This window comes from Bos grunniens, chromosome 2 (genome assembly GCF_055505025.1).
Source record: "Bos grunniens cultivar Pamir isolate PY7600 chromosome 2, Bosgru_T2T1.0, whole genome shotgun sequence".
NCBI lineage: Eukaryota > Metazoa > Chordata > Mammalia > Artiodactyla > Bovidae > Bos > Bos grunniens.
Window position 1 is genome coordinate 109,441,276 of NC_141166.1, and position 19,996 is coordinate 109,461,271.

General features: G+C 41.8%; 1 protein-coding gene across 4 annotated transcripts in view; it reads left to right on the forward strand.

Annotated features, from left to right (window-relative positions):
* The window catches only part of CERS6 (ceramide synthase 6), a 356,329-nt gene that overhangs the window by 264,105 nt on the left and 72,228 nt on the right, over positions 1-19,996 (forward strand). For all 4 annotated transcript variants that reach the window (XM_086356509.1, XM_086356487.1, XM_086356493.1 and 1 more), the window contains exons 5-6: positions 5,374-5,424; positions 7,770-7,862. In XM_086356509.1, coding sequence (XP_086212635.1) covers positions 5,374-5,424; positions 7,770-7,862 — 144 coding nt within the window. The remainder of the gene's footprint in view (positions 1-5,373; positions 5,425-7,769; positions 7,863-19,996) is intronic.

The following is a 19,996-nucleotide window of genomic DNA, read 5'->3' on the forward strand; positions in this document are numbered from 1 at the left end:
GGCATGGCAACCCACTCCAGTATTCCTGCCTAGAGAATCCCCATGGCAACCCACTCCAGTATTCCTGCCTAGAGAATCCCCATGGACAGAGGAGCCTGGTAGGCTACAGTCTGTGGGGTTACAAAGAGTTGGGCACGACTGAGTGACTAAGCACACAAACACACACTTTAATAGCTATTAAGTACCATATATGAAGAGTTGTCTTACAATGTGTAAGTCACCCCAGACTACCACAGCAAAATGCAGGATTTTGGATTCCTTGGATTTTGGAATCCATGGTGGGTCCTGCAACTATTAGATGACTCTATTAGTGAGAATAGAGGCTATTGTATATATGTATAAGAAAAATGATAGGAATTTATCTGTCTCACACATATAGTCCAAGGTAAGCAGACCAGGGCTAGTAGGAGGTCTCTGACACTAACATCAACAGAAACTTCTGTCTCAGGGTCAAAGACGACAGCTCCAGCCCTTACTATCTTCCTCTGATGGAAATGGAGAAAGGATGAGAACAGCTCATTCACATTCATCACTAGGGGTGGCATCCCAAAGTGGCCCATGTCAACCCTGCTCACATCTCTTCCACCATATATATCTTAGGTGTGTGGTTCTAGCAAGCATGGATGTTGGTTGAGAAGCACTGTCTCCAGCTAACTACTGTTTTACTAACAACTTCTGTTCCATATGGCTACAGTAAAGATGAGAAATAATTCATTCATTTATTCAGCTAACACTGAATTGTGAAATATTATAACAAAGTGCCTAGCAAAGTGTCTTACACCTGCTAATACCAAGTTGGATCATCCTCCTTACTTTTCTGTAGCACCTTACTACTCTAAGTGTGGTCCAAGGTCTGAGCATCATCTTGAAACTTGTCAAAAATGTACAATATCAGCCCCAAGCCAGACCTACTGAATCAGAACTTGCATTTTAATAGTCTGAGGAGCCTCCATGCCAACATGTTCTTTATCCTTTCTGGCACCTGCATGCTGTGTTAGTTGAGCACTTACAGTGTTGTTATGAAAATTAAATGAAGTAATATGTATAAAATACTTTAAAATCTGTAAAGTGCTTCATATCATTATTTAAGAGTATATCTTTGAGGGGAACTAAAGTGAGTCATATTGGAAGGCCAAGGTTTGAGAATCATTGAGTTTTTGGATTTTCCAGCGTTGATATTGTCCCCTGTTATTGTAATGCCATGTAAAAAGGCATTTCTATTTCCGGAAAATGTGCTTGAATCACCTTGCACTGTCCTAGGTTCAGAGCTTTTCTCTAATTATGTAGGAAGATGCTAGGCTCATCTAAAATGAGGGCTTTCAGTGTGTTTTTTAATCACCATTATTCTTTCTTGACATCTAAATATTGCAGCTTTTTATGTTCTTAATTATGTTAATGCTTGTACAGATAAGCATTATCTGATAAGCATTGTTCATTTTGATATCAAATGAACAAGGAAATTGCTCTTAAAAAGATATCTGAAAAAACTGATTTTAAAGAACAATAGATTTATGATATCAGTTGAAACTAAAGATGTTATGCCTAATGCATTAAATGATAAGCAGCAATCCAGATTCATACACTTGTGTTGACCTATTAGAAATTAGGAGAATCACCTTTTCATGGACTTGTCTTCTCATCTGTTTTTTGGGAAAGACAGCATTTATTCTGTCTCAAAGAGTTTGAGGGACCATAACATGAGTCCCTAGAAAAATGTAGCATATGGAGTATATTAATATCGAGTATCATCAAAGTAGGAAGTACACATGAACATGCAGTGTGCAATAAGTATGTGCAAGTGCTGATTTAAACGTTCGACTGGTGAGCTTCCCAGCTGAGCTATGGCCCTGGGAGTGGTTGCTGTTTGTGGTTGTTTAGTCTCTTAAGCTATATGACTCTTTTTGTGACCCCATGGACTATAACCCACCAGGCTCCTTCTGTCCATGGGATTTCCCGGGCAAGAATACTGGAATGGGTTGCCATTTCCTCCTCCAGGGAACCTTCCTGTCCCAGGGATCAAACCTGCATCTGCAGGATCAAACCTGCCATTGGCAGGCAGGTTCTTTACCACTCTGCCACCTGGGAATCCCATGGCCCTGGTAGCCCCATCAAATTCTCAGTGTTCTTTACTCCTGCTTTAAGGAGGCAGAACCCAGTGAGAGACAAAGACTTACACACTGTTTCTGCAGATCAGTCCACTTTCACACGTGATACAAGCAGGTCTAGGTGATGCACATCTGATGCCTCCAGAGAAAAGCCTGGGGGTTAGAAGAAGCTCACAAAGGAAGGGAAGCTCTAAATGATGGGTGCTCCTGGGTCAGTAGGAGTCATACCTTTGCTCTTTTGTCTGTAAGGGGAAGGATGACTATAGTGGAGGAGATTTCTGCTATGTCTTTAGAAGCAAGCACACGCTTGCACTGTGCACTGGGGACTGATACATTCAGAAAAATACTGCAAGCCTTTTTATAGGTCTTGGATTTAATTCTGTATTCCTTTTCATTAGCATTCAGTAATGAATGCTGAACTGTCACCTTGAGTGTCTCATGCTAGAGAGATAAACGTGAGAATATGACATAGTTTTCCCTCAGGGACTTTCAGTTGATTGTAGAGATAGTAAACAGCTTTATCAGAGAGAAAGGTAATAAATAATATTTGTACTCTACTTTAAAATAGATTTTGCTGTGTTGTGCCCAAATTTAAAAATAATGTGTGTATGTATGTGTTTAAGGACAAATCTATCCATGTCTGTATCAATATCTATATTATATAGGAAAGACGCTCAAAATGGGCTGTATATTAAAATGTTAGTAGTGACAAGAATTCAATTACTTTTCTTATTATTATTTTCAATATTTTCTATGTCTTCCTCAATGGACTTGTGTTGTTTATAGAAGACAATCAAACTTCTGAAGCCTCTGCATCATTTTTAACTTGTTCACTCATTTGATCTTTATAATCACCCCATGAGGTTGGTCAGTCATAAACCTCAATGTCATGGACATGAGAAATGGAGAAGACAGTCAGACAGGCAGGTTGGGCCTTCGGGATGTTTGGTGCAGAGGGACTACATGATGTGGACAGCAATGCACAGGTAGCAAATGGCGAAAGCAGGAAACAGAAAGGAGAACCAGGAGTGCCTAAGTGAAGCAAGGCTGTAGAGATCCCTGAACATCATTAGGGCATGGCATGGCTTTTTACTTCTGCCTAGCTCCCTGAACTAAGGCCTGGTTCAGTTTTTATCAGACTTAAAGGCAGAGTCACAGTGGCTATGTTTGGCTTTAAGACCAGACAGTCTGAGCTTGATATGCAGTTCTGGTCCTGTGGGCTCAGGGTCTGAATTTACCTATCTATAAAATGAGGGAAATACTACTGCTACTTACTATAAGGATTAAATGAGTCCATACATGTGAGTGTGAAATGGCAACCCACCCCAGTAATCTCACCTGGAAAATTCCACAGACAGAGGAGCCTGGCAGGCTACAGTCCATGGGATCACAAAGAGTCAGACACGACTGAATGACTAACACTTTCACTTTGAAGGAGAAATAACTCTTTAATTGGTTAAATAAATAATAGATCATGGAGGAGAATTCTCAAAAAACAATGTATCCTCCAAAAAAAGTGTATGGTCATAGGGAGGACCCTACAAATACTCTCTAATATCCTCCTCATCCTCATCGTCATCAATGCAAGGTGGAAAGATACCTCTATGGCTTTCAGAGAGACAACTAAGTTATCCTAGTGCAGATGGGAGCAACTTTCGCTCTTATAGGATCTGGGACCAAACAGGAAGGTTCAGTTCAGTCGCTCAGTCGTGTCTGACTCTTTGCGACCCCATGAATTGCAGCACGCCAGGCCTCCCTATCCATCACCAACTCCCAGAGTTCACTCAGACTCATGTCCATCAAGTCGCTGATGCTATCCAGCCATCTCATCCTCTGTTGTCCCCTTCTCCTCCTCCTGCCCCCAATCCCTCCCAGCATCAGAGTCTCTTCCAATGAGTCCACTCTTCGCATGAGGTGGCCAAAGTACTGGAGTTTCAGCTTTAGCATCAGTCACCCAGGACTGATGTTTAGGATGGACTGGTTGGATCTCCTTGCAGTCCAAGGGACTCTCAAGAGTCTTCTCCAACACCACAGTTCAAAAGCATCAATTCTTCGGCGCTCAGCTTTCTTCAGAGTCCAACTCTCACATCCATACATGACCACTGGAAAAACCACAGCCTTGACTAGACGGACCTTTGTTGGCAAAGTAATGTCTCTGCTTTTGAATATGCTATTTAGGTTGGTCATAACTTTCCTTCCAAGGAGTAAGCGTCTTTTAATTTCATGGCTACAATCACCATCTGCAGTGATTTTGCAGCCCAAAAAAATAAAGTCTGACAGGAAGGTTAGGTCAGTACAAATATATCTGACATTAATCTTTCAATGACAGTTTTATCATTTTGCAATATATAAATCCACACACAGATTGGATTAATGATAGATTATGTTTCCTAATAGCAAGAAATATAAAGATGTGTATCAGATGTATATAGATGTATACCACCAAGATTAGGGACACAAAAGAATTGTAAAGTTAGTACAGAAATATGAGAAAGTTTGTGCTGGTGTTAGGGGATGGTTGAGTTGTCTGTTCAAATCCATACCAACCCTACCTGCTTATTAAGAATGTTTGGAATCTGTGTATACTTAGATGTTCTCTTTAATTTTACACTGTGGTAAGACAAGTGATTCTGTTAAATTAAGAAAGATTGTTTTTTCTTCGAAAGACTCCGACAACGAGTCAGGGGTGGGTGGAATGTACTGTGAGGATTAATCTACTCAGGCCCGGAATCAGTCAGAGCTAGTCCAACTGAAATAAGTGTACCTGCCTGCAACTGAAATAAGTGTACCTGCCTGCTACTGTCAAGGCATGAAACAATTGATTAATAATGTTGCTTGGTGAACAATGAATTGGAGGAGTTTCAAAGAAATGTGCATCAACTGTCAGCATTGTTTATTGATAATAGTGAGATGGAGGATTTGCAGTGGATCTTGGCGAGACACTTGAAGAACTCTGCTGTTGGGGGTGGTTACCTAGCAGGAATGTGTCTACTGAACCAGCACAATATAAAAAAGTGCCATCCGGGACTCTATCCTAGAAGTAGCCTGAAATACTGCCGGTTGAGTTTAGAAGATTCCCCAGAGAGAATGCATGATGGACTCTTCAGTTCTTTGCTCTCCCATTCCCGATTGTACTAAGTCCTTCAGTTCTCATGCAGGTAGATTATTGAAATCCCGAAATATTGGGAGCCTAGAATCTGTCGTAAACTTCTCTTATCCTGCTTCTTTTCCAAAACATGTAAAATAGTTTCCCTGTCATGTTTTTCAGACGCCCTGGCTATGGAATACAAAGCATTGCTGGTACAACTACCCCTATCAGGTAAGGACGCAGCGCTGTCTGGATTTTCACACATGGAGAGCTCTTCCTAAGCCAGCACCATGCTTTCTGGCAGGTCCCAGCAGGTTGGGCAGCCACCTTGCTTTTTGCCCCTCCCTGCCCCTGCTGCTTGATGGTGGATGTAGCCTAGTGAGGAGGGTACTTTCTGTTAGTTCAGAATCCGTGTTCACTTGCTTGAGCAGATGGAGGAAGTGTGGAAGGTGCGTTTGCTGAAGAGTAAGATATGATCACTTCAGTAGGTGGATAAGTCCTCCTTCTAACAGCCCATCTGCTTTTGGGCTGATAATAGCCCTGGCCTGTCTCGACAGCTAGTGGGCAAAGCTCGAGTAAGGAGCTGGGATAGGCATGCTGAATTTGGTCCGCTTTGTGGCTTAGGAGCAGCCTCTATAGATATAAATCAAACACCATTTCCCTGAGCATGGAAAAATGGGCTTGTCCCATTACACATAGACAAAAATAGCATTGTTGAAAATGAGATTAAAATCATATCCCAGACAGAGAGCATTTCAGATCCCTGCCCACAGATATACCCTTGCCTTGAATCTTGAATTTAGTAATATTACCATGTGTTGTGGTCTCTAGCTCAGTTACTATTTGAATATCAAAGTGGGACTTCTCTAGGAATGTCTTGCTGAAACAGTTCTAGAATTTCTAGTTCAACTGAGATATATTATTTAAGAGAAACAAATACAACCATGTATTTTGTTGATAAAGAGACTGACATTGTAGTAAGCAGTGTGGATTTTTGAGTTTGGAATTCTATAGATTGCCTTTTTAGAGGCATTTGGTCTAACAAAGTTAATGGACAGCAGGCGTGCCCTGCTTCTTCTTTATTGCACACTGTGTTGCAACAGGGGATAGGGACTGGCGTTGGCTATTCCTTAGGACAAGGTCAAGGCTAGGAACACATTGAAATGGGGATTCCAGTTTGCATTTCCATCTCTTTCACATGGTTTATTCAAATTAAGAAAGACTGAAAATCAGCAACATGACATGGTCCGAGAGAGCTGAACATTCCAAGGCCATCTGGTTGAGACTCAAGTAACATCAAAAGCAATCACTTGCTGCACACAATTGTAATTCTCAGTCGCAACTGCTGTTTTATGAACTTACATATTATACTCAGAATGTTGTCGTTTACGGTTCTGTACCCTGTAATGGCATACTGCATGGAAAGGATCCTGTTCCTCGTGTGTTTTGTTGACAAAGATAAATGAGGGGAACAACTGTTTTTCTTGGTGTCCATGCTTAGAGTTGGTGGTTACGTGAGTGCTTCTCATACACTTAGTCATTATGCTGTTATTGGTTTACAGAGCATTTCAGTTTCAATTGTATTTACCATGTACACTGTTGCTTGTATGCAGTGGTGTGGATGTGTTCATGTAATGAGTTTCAAAGGTCTTTCATTCATTGGGGAAATCAAGTTATTTCATTATAACTCAGTGAAACAATTAAAAACAACTCATCAAAAATGTGTTTTTAAAACTCTGTTTTGTCTTTATGGATTTATGTGCAAAATAAATAGCATTGACTTCCCCTGCCTCTCTGAGCCTCTCCTCATTCCTGGACCTCTGAGGCAGGTAAAGCAGATGTTACCTCCATTTTCCAATAAGTAAACCAAGGCCCAAGTTTTATAACTTCTTAAACTGTGGAACTGGGGCTTGATCTCAGATTCCCTGGTAGGTGCCTAACCTGTATCTCTTAGCAGTTTCCTTGTCCCCTGATCTTGTAATAAATATTTTTGAATTATCTTTTAAAAAATCTTTACAATGTACAGAACATTTTCTAAAAACAAAAAAGCTCCAATTAAGACAGAATCTGAAACTGTGCCTCCATGACTCATAGAGTACTCCAGCTTCTTTCACCTCCCCTGGTCCCTGTACTCAAGGAATTGAGTACAGGAATCTCAAAGAATCTCATGGGAGTTGTCCAGATTTATTCTTTCTGTGTATGTGTTAGAATTTTTTTGCAAGTTGCCTAAAGGAATCTTGTAGAGATGCATGTCAGAGAACCATAAATGTGATTGTTGAAATGAATCGCAAATTGGGTACCACTGCCAAATGTTCGGACACGACTGAAGTGACTTAGCAGCAGCAGCAGCCAAATGTTCATACCAGTTGTCACTTTTCTGGTTGGAGATGAAACAAAACTAATTCCATCAAGCTGTGGATTAGAGGAATGCTTCAAAGCTCTCTTATCGACAGAGAATGGGGCTGGAATTTGTGGAGGTGTAAGACCATGTCACTTTCCAGTACTGAGCTTGAGATGTTTGAAAGATTTGGTTTCCTATTAATTATTAATCATGCCTTTTTCTCTTTGATCCTCAGCCACTCACACCTGACCTTCACTACTATTATATCCTGGAGCTGTCGTTTTATTGGTCTTTAATGTTTTCCCAGTTCACTGATATCAAAAGAAAGGTAAGAGTGGGTATGTTGTAAAGGACTTGCAGACGGGCGTTTTTCGTGACCCTTGGCAGATGGGTGTAGAGTCTCAGAAGCACCCACTTCTGTTCTCCCATCAGTACTGAATTAGTATGACTTTCGGCATTATTATAGAAGATTCTCTACTTTTGTTTGTGCTGTTCTATATTTTAATCCCATTATCTCTTCACTCTCCCCCAACCCCAAACCTAGGGTTCTTTTCTCAGTGATAAAATATAGCAATGATTCTTAACGGCATTAATTTCCTCTCAGTCTGAGTCCCAACTCCCTCTGTTGTCCAAATGAAATGAAGAGGAAAAATTGTATCTGTGACTCCTGGGAGAGAGTGAAAGCTCAGTGTTCCAGCCCTAAAGAATGAAGATTTCCCCAATTAAAGAGTTATGTAATGTCAAAATATGTCAGGAAAATACAACATTCCTAAGTGAGCTGTAACTGGCTTTCACCCTACCCTCCACTGGAGTAGCTTCTGCTCATGGTACTCTTGACCTCTTCAGTGTTAAACCCTCTCATTCTAGTTCTTATCTTATCAGCTTCTGGGCCGAATTGGTGCTTTTGGCTGTTCACTGTTGGATTGTTTGTTGTTGTTGTTTTTTCCCGTGAAGCTATTTTTTCCAGATACTCGTATTTGGATCATTTCTTCAAAGCCGTCTCTGCTGGCCTCCACTCCAGCCCCCACCCTCCTTGCTCTGCATATTTGCATGCACTAGGGTCTGATCCTAGATTACAGGATGTCATCTCCCTGGGTGATCCAGCTTACACCCTTCGGCACTATTAACAATTATATCTATAGCAGTAACTCCCAACTGTCTCCTGTCCCAAATCTTCTCTGGGTCCCACACTTACACAAAACTAATCATAAATGAAAGTATGATGTTCTTCTTGTTATTTTATCATTTAATCCTCACCACAGTGCTAAGATCCCATCTGATCATTTATTATTTGTTTTCCTTTTATGAATGAGAAGTCTGAGCCATACATACAAAGTGTACCCAGCTGAAGACATTGTCTTCCCCTAGTCTTATTCTTCCTCCAGTAATATTTGTCACCAACAGTCATGTAAGCTAGAAGCCTTCCTTTGCTCTCCTCTTTGCCACTCCTTGTACCTACTTCTTGGTGTCACTAACACATTTAGTTTGAGTCCTATTTTGGCTTAATCTATTACAGCAGCCTCTTAAATGGCCCTCCTTTCTAAGTAGTTATTCTTGTCTACCTGCCATCTAAGAGTTATGCTTCTCAAATCTTCAAAACAAAGCCAGACTACCTGGGGAGATCTTCAGGCTTGTCACCATGATTCCAACCCACCACTCCGTCTCTCCTCCCCCTGACACACACATATGTCTTAGTTACAAATATCGTCTCTCCACTGTTCAAACATGTTTTTTCCATGACATCTTTGTTTTTTACAAGACTTTGCCTGTGGCTGGAATCTATCTCCCTTCACCAGACTTGGCAGGCAAAGAGCAGGCCAAGTTCATCTTTATACCTCTCGTGACTGTCAGTGCACCTGCCTGGGGTGGGGCTCAGTAAGTTTAGGGTGAATGAGTAAATGGACTCATCAGAATGTTTTCTGACTGCTAATGGATATCTTCTAAGCTTCTTTGCAAATAGTACTGTGCATTGTGATGGATCGCTATACTGTAACAAACCATTTCTTGGTTAGATCGGTAATCTGCCAAATTGCAAAATGTCCAAGTGGCAGCTGAAAAGCATTTACCTAGTACCTGCATCTCTTGCCTGGAGAGTCCCAGGGACGGGGGAGCCTGGTGGGCTGCCGTCTCTGGGGTCGCACAGGGTCGGACACGACTGCAGCGCCTTAGCAGCAGCAGCAGCAGCACCTGCATCACCTCCCCCAGGTCTGCTCCTTCCAGTCTCCTATGGCAGTGGCTTACTTGACTGGCAAATGGCTGTCTTTCCTGACAGCACGGCCTTAATGCGGAATGTGTCATCTGATTCTCAGAGGTGGATGGTTCCTGTAAGGGCTAAGGCTTATAATTGGTGGTTCCCTTACTCATTGCACCAAATGCTTTGGGTCCGTCTCTGAAAATGTGTAAAGATCTTTCAGTGATGATAAGTCAGTTAGATCTTGTCTCTCTTACACAAGGAGTCTTCTTCAATCCTATAGTCCATACTTGGAGAGTGATGCTCTCCACCGTGCCAGGCCTGTTGTGCATATTACTTATTTATTTTTGAAATCATTCATTTTGGGAAAAATCAAAACACAAAATTCACCATCTTAACTATTTTCAAGTGTATAGTTCAGTCGTGTCATGCGCATTCACACTGTCGTGCAGCCCGTTTCCAGAACCCCTTTCATATTGTGGAACTGACATTTCCTGCCCATTAGTCAACAAACCCCCATTCCTGCCACCTCCAAGCCCATCACTGAAAACTACCATTCTGCTTTCTGTCTCCATGAATTTGATGACTCCTTACCTCATTTAAGTGGAGTCACACCACACGTGTCCTTCTGTGACTGACATATTTCACTTAGCATAATGGCCTCAGGTTCATCCATGTTGTAGCATGTGTCGAAATGTCCTGCTTAAGGCTGAAGAATGCAGATTGTATTTTCTTTTGAGGAGAATGTTTCCAGGTAGTCACAGAAAACACTTGTATAACAAAGAAGGAGTTTTGACTGTTCTTCCCATCTTCTGATTGAGAAAATTGATGTACAGGGAATTTTCAAGGCTGTACAGTGTGCGGATAAATTAGAGCCCAAGTTTACCAGGCACAGTCCCGTGATTCCTCACAGATGAGCCGTTGGATGTGTCTACACATCTCGTGTTGACTTGCCCCTCCATGCTCCTGACATTAGAGGCAATATGCCTTCTGCCATTCTTTGCCATTTTATTTGTTCCTCTTTTGCTTCATGACAATTAGGAATGCCATCTTGGGTCAGAGATGAATGGAAGCGAAACTGACTGTTAGTTGGCCCCCAGGAGCCTAGTCCTCGGGAGACGTTGCTGCATCAAGTCACCAAACCACTTCCTCTTGCTTGAGCTTCCTCAGCATGCATGCACCATATCTTTTCACTGAGCCAAGAGGACTCACAGAGGCTTCATTATCTTATGACAAATTACCATTTTCTTAATAGTAATTATAAGTGGATTCATTTCAGGGGCTAAAGTGTATCATTTTGTATGCTTTTCACTTATCTTGCATCAGTGCAGAGAAAGCCTACAAAAAAGGGGCATTTTACAGTGAGGTCCATGAAAATGGAATTTATTCAGGCCTGTACGTGTTGTCAATGTTGCTAAATTAATAATATATACATTTTCTGGTCAACGCTGTAGCTTACTGTGGCCATCTGGCTCCTCTTCCTTCTCCCCTTGGTCAGAGTACCTTTGAACATTCCTGGTGCAGCTGGCTTAGTCTTGTTTCTTGTACAAAATGGGAATTTGGCTACTACCATATGTGCTTGTTACTCTGCACAGATTTTAATAAGGAAGGTCTTCTGTGCGTGGCTATCTCTCATTAGTGAGTTGCTCATTAATCCTTCCCTTTTTCCTTCAAACCATGGCTACAGCCAGTGCAGATCCTTGGGGGTTCCCACCTCACTTCCCTCCCACCTGAAAGACCTGCCATTCCAGCCATCAGCAAGGACTTCTGGTATATTCTGTTGCCAAATACATCCCCACCTTCTATATTGCAACTGTTAACTAAGCCCTCACCCTCTAAAAACAACCCTCCTCCTAATTATAGAATAGAGCTGTTTGAAGACACCCATTGACACCCATGATAATCAATTTCTGAGGTCTGTACATATAGTGGTTAAATAGAAAGGTTATAAAAATATTTCTTTACTTGCCCTATCAAATAACAATGAACTTGAACAACCGTTTTCAAATAGGGACCAGAATTTATAAATGTTTGATCTAAATGCATGCCCCCAGCTGTTAGAATCAATACCTTAAAATGTGAGGTTCAGAAATAACTCTTTGGGACTTAATTGGTTCACAAGTCTTTCTAAAAATGGCTTTTATATTCACAAACTCTCCCCCTCTAGAAATGTCCTAGTATTGCCATCTTTTTTTTTTTTTTTTTAATTGCTCTGTTGCCAAGCAGAATCTGGAGTTTAAAAATGATTGGAGAACTTTCGTCTCTATGGTGACAGAACACCTTGCCTCTCTTGGTCATCTCCAGGGTTGGTACTTATTTGGTCAGTGATGACATACATGCTATTAATATTCCCAGAGAAAAGGTGCTAGTCAAGAGGCAGTCATTTGGTATAATGGACTCATAATTTAAGTATTCTATTGTATGATACCAAGATATGTGTATCTTTTTGAGGATTTTTTCCTTCCTTCTTTCTTCTTCTGCCCATTCTGCTCTCCTTCCCTTCCTTTTTGCTTTTCTTCTTTTGTTAAAAAAAAAATCATTAAGGTACCTTATTAAAAAAAACAACAGGTATATTCTTGGTATTCAATATTGTTTGAATCACCTTTTATTTCCCAAGGCTTAATTTTTATTAAGATTCTGTTTTCCAGCACCTGTTCACAATAAGTATTTCTCCTGTGCATCTAAATTTTCTAATGGAAGTTGATAAATATGACCACGTTGGAGCTCAGAACAGCTTGCTGGTGTGCAAGCCTTGTGTCGCTGTTAACTAGGCTGCTGTTTGGGTTGACGGCCTGGGCCCTCAGCCAATGAACCTTGCTTGTGTTTAGAGTGCTTTGCAAAAAATCACCCATGGCTGAGTTCCAGGACCCAGCTGGTGAAATCAACTTATTGCTCTTTTGGTCTTTAACCTGAGAGAAAAAGTACATCTCATGAAAGATCCCTGACAGAGAGAGGTGATGATGATGAAGTTTAGTGAGAAACTTACTGAGAAGCTTGTGTTTGCTGTTTGGTAACTTTTGTGGGAAATTACTGGTATCTATTGCTTTGAGTACTTTAGATGCCTTGTGGGGGCCTGCCATGCTCCAGGTCTTTCCTGTTTCAGTTAGCTTTAGGATTTAAAAAAAAAGGCATGTTTTAATCTTTTATTAAGGAAGCAGTATGGCATAGAATTAAATAAAACAATGTCCATGAAACCATATATCTTATACAATGCTTGACAGAACTCAGAGCAGTACCCAGCACATAATGACTAAAATTTGGTTGAATCAAAGCATAGTGCTAGGACCCAAAACAAATCAAAAAACCTCCTAAACTAGTGGTCACAAATTTTTTCTACTTTTGATCAGTTAAAATGAGCAGAAATCATTAGGAAAAGGAGTTAACTTAAAGTTGCCAACCTTTTACTTTTCCTGGTAAGAAAATTACTTCATAAAAGAAAGGACATCTTAACATTTTAAAAGAGAAAAGATACCTTGTGAAAAAAAAAAAAGGACAATCCTTTCTATTTATAATTATGAAAAGTTTTTATCTCTCTCATTTTGCTTAAGACTGGGGAAAATTATGGGTTATGTGTCTTCTTAGAGGTTGAAGGCATGGGCTTTGGAGTCCTTCTACCTCCCCAGCACCTCTCCTAATTTGGTGTGACCTTGAGCAATGTAGCTTACCTCTCTGTGCCTTTGTGTCCTGATCTAAAGAATAGAGTTCATATAACCTACCTCATGGGAGTGTTAGGAGCATAGATAAGTGACACAAGCTGTTGAAACAGTACATGGCACATAAAAAAGGCTCCATAAATGTTGGCTATTACTGTAATCATCAATGTGACTCACCAAATATTGCCAACTCTCTACTCTCAAGCACATACTTGAGGATGGTACACTCAGCCACGGTACACTCAGCCATGCCCCTTCTTGTGGTTGGATATGACCAGATGGCTGGTAGGCTATGAGCAGAACTGACTTAGTCAATGATGTAATGGAATTGCTAGAGTGAGACCCACTAGAGTCTCTTTTCCCTCTAGCATGATGGGGCTTCCTGGTAGCTCAGATGGTAAAGAATCTGCCTGCAGTACCGGAGACCCAGGTTCGAACCCTGGGTCAGGAAGATCCCTTGGAGAAGGAAATGGCTACCCACTCCAAGTACTCCAAGTATTCTTGCCTGGAAAGTCCCATGGACAGAAGAGCCTGGGGAGCTACAGTCCGTGGAGTTGCAAAGTCAGACATAACTGAGAGACTAACCACTTTCACTTTCATAGTAATTGATAACCTTTGAGATGGAGGCTGCTCCATCTGGGTCCCTAAGTGATGGCAATAAACAGAGTGCCCCCTGCCCAGCTAGTTGGTAACATGCAATAGAATAAGACATAGACTTTTGTTATAAACCACTGAGATTTTAAGGGTTTCATTATTGCCACATAATCTAGCTTATCCTAACTGGCACAGCTACTATTAATAATCTGGCTGATTATCACCTCCTAGAACAGTATTTGGAAATCGTTTGTAAAGATAGCAGTTCTCAAAGTGTGGTCTTCAGACACCTAGAGATTCCTGAGACCCTTTCAGAAGATCTACAACATCAAAAGTGAAATCATAATAATGCTGGGATGTCACTTACCTTTCTCACTGCATTGAACTTTACACTGATCGTGCAAAAGTAACGGCAAAGTTGCTAGCAGTGGTACCAAACAGTGTGAGTAGTAGCTTTTGTATTCTTCTCTGCCACGTGCTTGCAGGAAGGAAAAGTGTCAGTTTTACTTGAGAATGCTCTTGTTGAATTAGTAAAAAGTGTTAATTTATTAAATCTCTAATTCTTGAGTGTACATTTAATTTTTTTTATTTTGTCTGATGAAATGGGAAGGAGCCAGGAAGAGCTTCTGCTGCAGAACAACATCCAGTGTGTCTCAAGAAAAGTCACACGTGGTTAGTGTTTTCCACTGAGGGCTGTGCTGATTGCTTTTTCCCCAAAAAATCTAATTTTTACTTGAAAGAATGACAAACTATAGTTATTCCATTGTGTGCATTTGGTAAACACATTACTGAAAATGCACAGAGTGAACTTATTGAGGTGTTTCAAGTAAAACCATTGACATTATTTGTTGTCAATGATAAAACTCAAACTTTCAAGAAATTAGATTTTTTAGAAGACTTGTGTCCACCAGCAAAAGCTCTATTGCATCTCAATACTTAAAGACTTTTCTCAGGAGATTGGTAGTGATGACAATAAATGTGATTTTTAACACAGTGTGCAAAAATATGTTTCTTTAACTCCATGAGCCAATGTTTTACAAATGATGCATGATGCTCTGAAAATATGCGTGAGTGAAAGATCCATTCAAAGGTCAAGACAGACCAAAAGATTTTATGTAACAGAACATGAAAATTTTATTGATATAATTTTAAATTCCATATTGCAACTAACCTTTAGGAATGTCCCTCTTGTCAAGGTTTGGAATATCAAGGAAGAATATCCATAACTATCTGAAAAAGACTATTAAGATACTTCTCCCATTTCCAACTGTGTGATACCAGATTTTCTTTACATACTTTAACCAAAATAACTGGGCAACAGATTGAATATATATGCCATGATGAAATCCAGCATGAGATAGGCATCAAAGAGATTTGCAATCATGTAAAACCAAGGAGATCCAACCAGTCCATTCTGAAGGAGATCAGCCCTGGGATTTCTTTGGAAGGAATGATGCTTAAGCTGAAACTCCAGTACTTTGGCCACCTCATGCGAAGAGCTGACTCATTGGAAAAGACTGATGCTGGGAGGGATTGGAGGCAGGAGGAAGAGGGGACGACAGAGGATGAGATGGCTGGATGGCATCACCGACTCGATGGACGTGAGTTTGAGTGAACTCCAGGAGATGGTCATGGACAGGGAGGCCTGGCGTGCTGGGGTCTCAAAGAACCCCTGGCGATTCATGGAGTCGCAAAGAGTCGGACACAACTGAGCGACTGAACTGAACTGAACTGAACTGAAAACAATTCCACTCTGTTCATTATATTTAAAAAATTTTGGAAAATGTGGTTATTTTTTATAAATATATTTATCTTAATTAACATAGTGGATTTTATTTAAAATAAATTAATAAGCATGTTTTACATGTTTTTAAATTTTTCCCAGTCTTCATGTCCAGTGTGGTAAATACTGATAGATATGACCCACATAAACAATTTTTGGTGTCCTCAATAATTTTCAAGAATATGCTCCTGACACCAAAACATTTAAGAATTGCTCATCTAGATTATTTTTATTCTTTTTAAGAAAACATCTCTTTATTTTATTTATTTATTTTGGCTGTGCTGTGCAGCATGCGGGATCTTACTTCCCAGACCAGAAATGGAACCAGTGCCCCCTGCATTGGGAGCACAGAGTCTTAACCAGTTAACCACCGGACCACCAGGAGTGTCCCTAGATTATTTTTAAGTCTTTCCTAAGGATATGACAGCGTATTAAAAAGCAGAGACATTACTTTGCCAACAAAGATCTGTATAGTCAAAGCAATGGTTTTTCCAATAGTCATGTACAGATGTGAGAGTTGGACCATAAAGAAGATTGAGTGCCGAAGAATTGATGCTTTCAAACTGTGGTGTTGGAGAAGACTCTTCAGAGTCCCTTGGACTGCAGGGAGATCAAACCAGTCCATCCTAAAGGAAATCAGTCCTGAATATTCATCGGAAGGACTGATGCTGAAGCTGAAGCTCTAATACATTGGCCACCTTGATGCAAACAGCTGACTTATTGGAAAAGACCCTGATGCTGGGAAAGATGGAAGGCAGGAGGAGAAGGGGGCAACAGAGGATGAGACGGTTGGATGGCATCACCGACTTAATGGACATGAGTTTGAGCAAGCTCCAGGAGGTGGTGAAGGACAGGGAAGCCTGGCGTGCTGCAGTCCATGGGGTCGCAAAGATTCTGACCTGACTGAGCAACTGAACAACGAACAACAAGGATATGACTCTCAGATCATGCCTCAGATTGTATCAACATCTCCTCTCTTTGCTGGAAAGGCTGAAATCACACCAGATGACACCTGATTGTCCTGAGAGGGTGGAGGATGATGTAGAATTCTCCCTGGGTGACCTCAGTGCTGCTCCTTGTAGACACTGGCAGGCAGACCACTTAACCATTCTTTCACAGAGGCTCCAAGTTGTGCTTTTGTGTGTTCACTTATGACTGGAGTAGCAAGATCCTGCCCTCCAAGCTTAGGTTTCTTCCAAGGCAGGTACTGCTGACTCTGAGGGCTCTTTCTGTTTCTTTCTCACTGCAGTGACTTCAGAATCAAAGAAGGGAAGAAGAGGCAGCTCATTTTAGTAAGCCACCACTGGTGATCAAAGCATTTCAACCCAGGGCTGTGTGCAGGCTGGTGGGAGAACAATAGAATAGTCTTGTCTGGGGTGGGCGGGAGGAGGGGATGTCTTATGGGGCAATTTTATGAAATTTTATTCAAAATTAGTAGCTTGTTCCAGCAATCAAACTCCCAAGCACCTCGCCAGAGGAGAGGCTCTTAAGCATCTTTAAATCTCACAGTTAGATGACCAGCCCGGTGACAGCCCTGGGGCATTGTGGTGGCATCTACTGCTGTCCAAGGATGAGAAGTGACAGCAGGAAAGGGCCACAGCATTGCCACATTACAGAGAGACCTACACCCAGGACCAACACAGTGCTGTTGCTCCAGGGCTCGGGGTCCTTATGTCCAGGCCCTCAGGGATCCAACCCTCCCTTGAGAGACGCCACTGACATTTGGAAAGCATCACTTCATTGGTGCATGGGTGGTTCAGTGGTAGAAGTCTTGCCTGCCACTCAGGAGGTCCGATTTCTTTTCCTGGCCCATGCAGCCGCAGTGTCCCCTTTTGGGGGGCTTCCCTGATAACTCAGTTGGTAAAGAATGCACCTGCAATGCAGGAGACTCCGTTTCGATTCGTGGGTCAGCAAGATGCCTTGGAGAAGGGATAGTCTCCCCACTCCAGTATTCTTGGACTTCCCTTGTGGCTCAGCTGGTAAAGAATTCACCTGCAGTGCGAGAGACCTGGGTTCAATCCCTGGGTTGGGAAGATCCCCTGGAGAAGGGAAAGGCTACCCACTCCAGTATTCTGGCCTGGAGAATTCCATGGACTGAATAGTCCAAGGGGCCGCAAAGAGTCAGACACAACTGAGTGAGTTTCACTTTCACTTTCATTAGGAGATTTCATTCTGCTTCCCCTGGAGTTTCCCATAAGTCATCCTAGGAGTCTTGGGAAAGCGTCTACTTTGGCTTACTATCTATCTGTTATCTATCTAAGAATCTCCCTGACTCAGTGAATTCCCTCCATTTCTATCCCCTTAAATATAAACAGACCCATGACATATCCTCTCCTTTGGCCTCCCAAGAAAAGGCACCTCTTCCACTCATGGCTAATCCTCCCCTTTGCTCTTGATCCCCTTCTCTTCCTGTCCCCTAGAAGTGACCTTGCTCTGTGTAATAGGCTCCCACTTACCTGTGTTTTCAGAAGGGTCCTCCCCCTCTGCCACCTTCCTTTTTTTCGTCTTTCCTTGATCTCCTGTTTCTGAGAAGCAGTCCACTGTGATGGGAGCCTGACCTCTCCAGAACTAGATACTGGTGTGCCTCGAGCCTGTCCTTACCATATGACTCTGGAGAAATCTCACGGCTTCCCCGTGGCTCAGTTTCTTTATAAAATGGCATTCAAACAGTACTTGCCTTATGGCATTGTTGGGAATAAATCACCATGTCCTAACCTTCTGAAACCTGAGAATTACTAGGCAAGTCTCAGGGTGGATAGAAGTTCACCAGATACTCAAATGGGAGTGGGGCTTGGAGAAAAGAAGAGAAAATACAAAGCCTTCCAGCCGGGAAAAATCCCTGAAGGGCCAGACTACTGCATGGGGGCAGGGAAGGTGACAGGTGAGTTTTGCAGGTAGAGTCCTGCCTGTTGGTGAAGGCAGGTGGGGAGTTCAGGCAGTGGAAGGAAGAGGAATTAGAAGAGAGACAGTAAGGCTGATGATAATAAGAAGAGTTTCCCTGAACCCCTCCTGACAACTTACAGCATCATCCCAGCTTGGCTGACCTAGAGGAGACTTTTTCTTCTTCCATCCGAAGCACCAAATTGAGACCTGATTTGTCATTTAGGACCTCCAGGGTTTGAAGGAGGAGATGGCAACCCACTCCAGTAGTCTTGCCTGGAGACTCCCAGGGACGGAGGAGCCTGGGGGGCTACAGTCAATGGGGTCGCAGAGTCAGACACAACCTAACACATGGCACAGGCTTTACAGAAAATGTGAGGATGATGGCTTTTGAGTTCTGGGATGGCTGATTTTAGTTGAGCCCAATCTGCCCCCTACTGACCGTTCTGGATGTTTCCAACCTGAATGAGTTTATTTGCTGTCCAGTGCTGGCCCTCGCCTTGGTCCACTGTGTTATTTCCCACACCCCACCCTCACGCCAGATAAAAAGGAGAGCAAAATCTGTTAACTGGCACATCACTTAAGACTGTTAGGTTGGGTGTATTTTAAATGTCCCAGAAGTGACCCTTCTAGCATGAAAAGCTGTACAAATTAGTGCGGCTGGACCAAGAACAATTTCAACTGCACCCAGAAGGTGGATATTTTGGCTTCTAACTACTGGCGCTTGTAATTTGGCAATACTTGTAGTGATGGAGAACATCTCAATACCCAAAATTCAATGAGAAAAAAGATATGTGTGTATGATTAAGAAAAACACCTATGTCACTTGAAAGCAGAGTGCCATCTGGAGAGCGTACTTTGGAGGGGAAGAGAGGCAGAAAGCAGGGAGGACTCAGGGAGTTTCAGATGAAGTTCCAGGCTCTGGCCAGGCATAGTGGGAGGGAAGCAGTGGCCCTATCTTGCTGCTTTCTGTTGTGCAAATAAAATTTTATTGCATCTTTTTCCTCAGTAATAAAATCAATTAAAGATTAAATATTAACTAAATAATTCAAAGTACATGAGATTATGAGTTCTTGATCTTAAAATGGTGCTGTCTTTGTTACACAGGAGAAAGATTGGGTAAACACTGCTGATACAGCAGTTCTTTATTTCATTTAAGTGTGTTCCCAGAAGCTCTGAAGTAATGGCACATGTTGCAGTAGAGAGACTAATGTTGCATCCAGGACAGCTCTTGTTTTCACAAAAGCTTAAGCTTTTCAAAAGCTCTTAAAGTTGTAGTTATAATTTATCATGAGGATTTTGATGGAGATATCTGCCAAAACTGTTTTTTTTAATAATTTATCTGAATTTTGAAAGTAATA